Source organism: Mytilus trossulus, chromosome 14, assembly GCF_036588685.1.
Source record: "Mytilus trossulus isolate FHL-02 chromosome 14, PNRI_Mtr1.1.1.hap1, whole genome shotgun sequence".
In the NCBI taxonomy this organism is placed as follows: Eukaryota; Metazoa; Mollusca; class Bivalvia; order Mytilida; family Mytilidae; genus Mytilus; species Mytilus trossulus.
The window spans coordinates 28,483,222-28,489,397 of record NC_086386.1 but is presented as its reverse complement, the minus strand read 5'-3'; the positions used below and the strand labels follow the sequence as shown (position 1 = coordinate 28,489,397).

Below are 6,176 nucleotides of genomic sequence, written 5' to 3'. Positions count from 1 at the left end.
TTTTACGTTTTTACCTGTGTTTAAAAACTGATAAATACAAAATCAAGATTCGTTAGACTGAATTTTGTCCTTCTCTGTAATATGCATGGAAATGTTTCTTGTGCAAACGTAACGCCCTTCGAAGTATACATAAATTCGGAAGGCTCACATTGACCCCCGGATTACTTGACACCATTGGTTTTAACTTCTCCCTATGGCTTGCAATTGCAGCGAGCTAGTTTAGTACAAATAAAACATCTATAAAAGAGAAGAAAACACATAACTTTTCTTTGACTTATTAAATTGGAGCAATGTCATTAGATTAAAATATAATTGCACATAAGGTAGTACTCAAAGATAAAGTCCTTTGGTTATAATTTTAAAAGCAATATAAAGATGAAGGTCCTGACCATCTACCAGAAGACGTGCAAGTCACACGAATCTTTTTACCGACGCTAAAGTTTCTACATGTGAATGTGACAACTTCTCCTACATCATACGTCTGCTTGTAGGGAGAAGGTGATACCCCGCCTCTTGCTGGTCGGTTACATGCTGCTTTATCTATAAATAGAATTTGTAACAAAGTAAATAAAATGTTAGAAACTGAGTGTTATATTGTATCATTTACAAACAAATATAACTGATAAAAATTCAAAAAAAAACATTTGAAATTGCTAATTAGACAACTAAGAGTTCAAACAACGTGAGTTAAGAAATAATAGGTCATCTCACATCTATTAATAATTAGCAAAACACATGCCGTATACATGTAGGTAAAGATATTGTTTTAAATTTAAATGACTAAAGAGTCAGTCGACGTGAAATAATGGGATTTTTTTTATCTTATCATCAAAAGGTTAGATTTATGACCCCAAAAAAAACACGAAAAGGATATATTTCACCCACTGATCTTCCCCCTCCCCCCCCCCCGACTACACACCTATTAAATGATTAAGCAGTCCAACAGAAAAACAAAAACGACAAGCCGGAGTTGAAAATGACTTAACATGACTGTGTAGCAAGACAGGAATATGACGGTTGTTATCCTTTCGTTTGATATGTTTGAGCTTTTGATTTTGCTACTTAATTATGGAATTTACGGTTTAAATTTTCCTCGGAGTTTAGTATTTTTGTGATTTTACTTCTGACTCACCAGATCGGTACGAAAGAAAATTTTTATCAAAAGATCATTTTAATTGTCTAATTTAGTAACATTAGATTCAATTCATGTTCTGTATACCCTTCCAGTGCTGCTTCGATCATCCCCCAATTTTGATTTAATCTTCATGTTTTGTAGATTGTGGTTGTCTTTTAGTCGTTTATGTTTTTGTTTTTGTTTCTTGCAATCATGTTGTTGTTTGACATCGGCTTATGATGTTATGTTGTCTTTTCGTAATTTCTGTTTTCTTTACACTTTTGCCTTTGAAAACACCACAGATGATGTTCAGAATGAATTTTTCAAACGATTATTCAATTTTGAAAGAAGGCTTGCATCTGATTGATTTATATATTTGTACATCACATATTTAAAAACATATTGTGCAGATTATACGTCAAAACGAAGTTATAAGATATAAATGGTTACATACGACAAACTGGAGCAATACCATCCCATGTGCCATTTTTCATACATGTTCTTGTCAAATCACCGAACACATGGCGATAACCAGATTGACATTGGTACGACAAAGTATCACCAGTATCTTGAACCATAAATTTTATTCCGGCCTCTACTGCAGGTTCAGAACATGTTACTCTGGAAATTTCTTGTAGTAGTAATAGAAAAGAATGTTAAATATAACAATAGGCAAACGCATTAAATATTTAGGAAACATTTGAATGATAAGTTAAACTCCTTAAAATATTGTTATTCATTACTAGTCACAATTGACATAATGATATATCTTACATAAATATTTTTATTAAACAATTTTAGTCTGCTTTCAGTGTGACACTTATATACATTAGGGTGAACGCTATGTGAAAACAGTCGACATTTACTTTTAAATATTATAAATGTTAACATACTTAGAATAGTGACGATTTGAAACTATTTATTCTTGAATTTAAAAGTTTCAAATATCCGTTATACTGACACCGATCCGTATTGCTGACTGCATTGTGATTGTCAAAAACAACAAATTAACAGTCGAAAACAGTTCTCCGTTACCCCTTTATTATATTTGTATGTTCGTCCGTGATAATACTTGCTTGTTGATATTTCAAGATGCAGTAAGATCCGATATTTTCTTTATGTTTCTGTGTTGTGTTTTTCGTACTATTGTTTGTCTGTTTGTATTTTTCTTTTTCATCTATGACGTTGTTTGTTTGTTTGTTTGTTTGTTTGTTTGTGTTTGTGATTTTTTTAGTAAGTAGGATCAATTAGTGTTACAAACTTAAAAAATAACGAACGAACGAACAGAACATTGTATGTGAGTTTTTCAATCTGAATTTGAAATAATTTCCTGATATAAATAATGTGTCTTTCTTTTCCAATTTTAAATGACTCGCTCATATTATTTGCATTTAGGTCTACTAGATAGCGTTCAATTATGATTATAGTTTTTGGGGCCTCGGTGGCCACGTCGTACAAGTAGTTACAACTACCAGCCTACACTGAGGTTGTGAGTTCGAATCCCGCTCGTACAATGCACTCGAATACAATTTTAATTGACTAGGAGTGTAAGTTTTCCTATCGAAAGGCTTTTCTCCGGGCACACAGCTCCCCCCACCAATAAAATCTAAGTATATTTTTTTCGAAAATAAGATTGGAGACACAGCCTTGTAATGATGTCTAACCTGATACAACTGTTGTCGATGTATATCCCGTTGTCGATGTATATCCTCGCCCAGTTGTCGATGTATATCCTCGACCTGTTGTCGATGTATATCCCGTTGTCGATGTATAACCTCGAACTGTTGTCGAAGTATATCCTGGAACTGTTGTCGATGTATGTCCTCGATCTGTTGTTGTATCACTTGGAACTGTTGTAGTAGTAGACCCCAGTAATGTACCAGTCGAGGGTTTAAGTCCTATTGGTTTAGGCCCCATTGGTTTTGGCTCCATGTTAAGGTCAATGTTGAGATTAATAGATTCAGCCACTGTGGAAAATGATATGTCTATGTGGTTTTATTTCATGTTTTGTATAAGAAACAAGTTGAGTAACTTTTTGTTACCATGATAGTTTATTTTGTAAACAGTGCATGTGTCACATTATAGGTTCGAAATATGAGATCGATTTTATCCATAATTTTGATTTGAGTAAGCGCACTTACATTTTTCTAATTGAATATGAATAAGAAGTGCAATTAAACCATAGATCTTCCATGCCTTTACTTGTATAGATATAAAATTGTATTTCCTTTTCTTCGTTCTGACATTCTAACCGTTTTTTATGTTTGTTTTGCAATGATAAAACTCTCCACCAGTTGATACCAAATGACATAGAAGTTAAAAATTATAGGTCATCGTACGACCTTCAACAACGAGCAAAAATCAATACCGCAAAGTCAGAAACGACAAATGTAAACAATGCAAACAAGAAAACTAACTCCTGATTTATTTTAGAAAAAAAACCGTTAAGACGAGCAAAATTCAATTCCGCATAGTCAGATATAAAATGCTCCGAAATGAAAAATGTAAACTATTCAAATAAAAACTAACGATCTGATTTATGTTAATACAAATATCTCATGTAGCAATAAAGACCATCCCTGATTAACAGGTCCCTATTTGGTAAGTAGGTACATACAGAATGCAGCTCGTGTTTGAATGATAGTAAGTAGATATTTAAATTTTGAACATTTCTCTGTAAGTTTTCTCTACATGTGTAGCTATATATATATCCGTTTCTCTTTTCTTTTTCTTTTTTTCTCTTTTGTGTGTTCCAGCAAACATCAATCAATCAATCTTTAGTTGTTTTTAATATAAAAGACACACTTTGCATTTCATATACGTTTCTTATTTAGCCATGTCGGACATGCTGGATGGAAAACTCCGAAACAGTGGTGACATCAGGCTACGCTTCTTTAAAGAAAGGGAAGTATGACCCGAACAATAACACTGTATGGTGTTTGGCTGGGTGGCAGACGGGATCAACAGATAATCCAAGAGTAAGTGTGGCCAATACAAACACAAGTAGATAATTGGTTTTAAATTGGCTTTGTGGTTTCAGAGGAGAATATTTTTGTAAAACTTAACAGGCAACTGACGAAAAACGACAGATACCAAGTGATGAAAATTTCTAGCTTCACCCAATGAGTCAGTTTGGCTAAAATACATGTAACTTAATAATTTCCGAGTGACTATTCTACCATTTAATCCCGGCGAAGTTGGTACAGATTCCTTTGTTGCCGGTCTTGGTGTTGTAGTTGTAGATCCCAATGTTGTAGTAGTAGAGGCCAACGGCTGCAGTGATTTCGGAGTTTTATCTAGTATCCTGTTAAGCTCAATAGCTGGAACAGCTACTAAAATTGAATATTTGTATAATTCAGTTGTTGTGTCAAACGTTTACATTGACTTTTCATATACATTTTTCTTCAGAACATTAATGATATAATTGCATAAAAATGTCTTATATACTCTTACATTTAAACGGTTTCCAGCGAATTATGACAAATGTCCTTTTAAATAGAACAACTATATAATTCTCTACTAAGGCCTTATGTGTCATGTTAGGAAGGTGGTACATACCAATACAGGGAGATAACTCTGCAAAATCAGCTCAACGTCAAATTATTACATTTTGTTAAAATTTTGTGAAAATTAGAAGAGCCAAATTAGTTTTAGTCACAGTGTTTGGTACCACCTTAAACGACACTAATCGTCGGACATTGCATGTGATGCCTTACAATATTTACTATTGATGTCAACACTAAATATTCAAGCGAAGAAATCTTTGTAATTGTCTTTGATAAATTTATTCGCGATATTCATACAAAGTGACCGTCAGACGAAGTTTTCATAAATCTTTATTTCAAATTCACTCATTATCCATTTTTCTCAATGTTTTATTAAAAAAAAGGAGTTAACACAATACCTTACTTTTCTCTAACTAAGACTCATCGGGAAAAGCTTCAGTTTTCGACTGATTTTTATCATTCAAACGTATTTAACTTAAACACGAGTTCATGAACCCCTCTTTTTTTAAAAATGCCATTTAGTTTAAGTACTCGAGAAGATTAAGTGTGCACATTTTTTTTAATTTTATAAATATACAGCAAAAAATTATGGATTTTTCTACATTCATGAACATTTGATAAATATATATGAGTTATTTCTGAATAAAAAATGAATTATTTTTTAAGATACTTATAACATACAATAATAACAAATAAAAAAAAACAGTTGGTGTTTATCTTTTAAAACAAAAAAGTTATGAGTTTCTTTCGAAAGGGAAAATACGGCCACAAATGTGAATTTTGAGTAAAATCTTGACCTCATCTTAATAAAAAAAAAAGTAGCAATTGAAGGTATATTTTTTATAACATATTTGATTCAATCAGGTAAAAAATAGTCTATATGGAATTTTTTTATCAAAATGTAAATACGGGATCCAAACTGTATCGTATGCCCTTAACTGTCATTTTATTTTGTTGTTTACAATGTTATTTATCTGATACATTGACCGGATTCCAAAGGATGAATAAAACTTGAGCCATTTGTATTTGAACGCAAAAACGAACAAAACCGCGTAAAAGTATATATATAGAGGTAAATTACTTTGCATTTGAGAAGAAACTCGCTTGCTTGATTATGGACTTTCCGAATTGATTTTCCTCTGAGTTCAGTATTTTTGTGATTTTACTTTTTGCAGCAAGTTATGACGTATCTAATCTAAATGATGTTACAGTATAAAATTGAGAATGGAAATGGGTAATATGTCAAACAGAAAAAAAAACCCGAACAAAAAGCAAACAACAACTGCAATCCACCAATGGGTCAATATTGTTACAGTGATTGTGTTACCTTTTGATGGCATAGTGGTTGGTACAAAACTCCTTGTTGTTGAAGTGAGCGTTGTGTTGTTTTGGTCAGGTTGTGTCTTTATAACACATTCCACTTTATTACTTAGAAGTTTGTAATTATGTTTTATATATAGGCACGTATTGACTAGTTTGTGGATATGAATTACTTTATGGATAACACCACAAATAACTGAAAAGGTTTGATAAGATTTACTTTGCTTACACATTAA

The 6,176-nt window shown here is 32.4% G+C and overlaps 1 protein-coding gene across 1 annotated transcript; it reads right to left on the bottom strand.

Annotated features, from left to right (window-relative positions):
* Positions 1-245: 245 nt before the first annotated feature.
* Positions 246-5,960, bottom strand: LOC134697636 (complement receptor type 2-like). The gene is made up of 5 exons (XM_063559919.1): positions 5,948-5,960; positions 4,294-4,446; positions 2,779-3,081; positions 1,569-1,745; positions 246-540 (listed from the first exon to the last, which is right to left on the bottom strand). The coding sequence occupies exons 1-5, from the start codon at positions 5,958-5,960 to the stop codon at positions 359-361; spliced, it is 828 nt and encodes a 275-aa protein (XP_063415989.1). The 3' UTR covers positions 246-358.
* Positions 5,961-6,176: the final 216 nt, after the last annotated feature.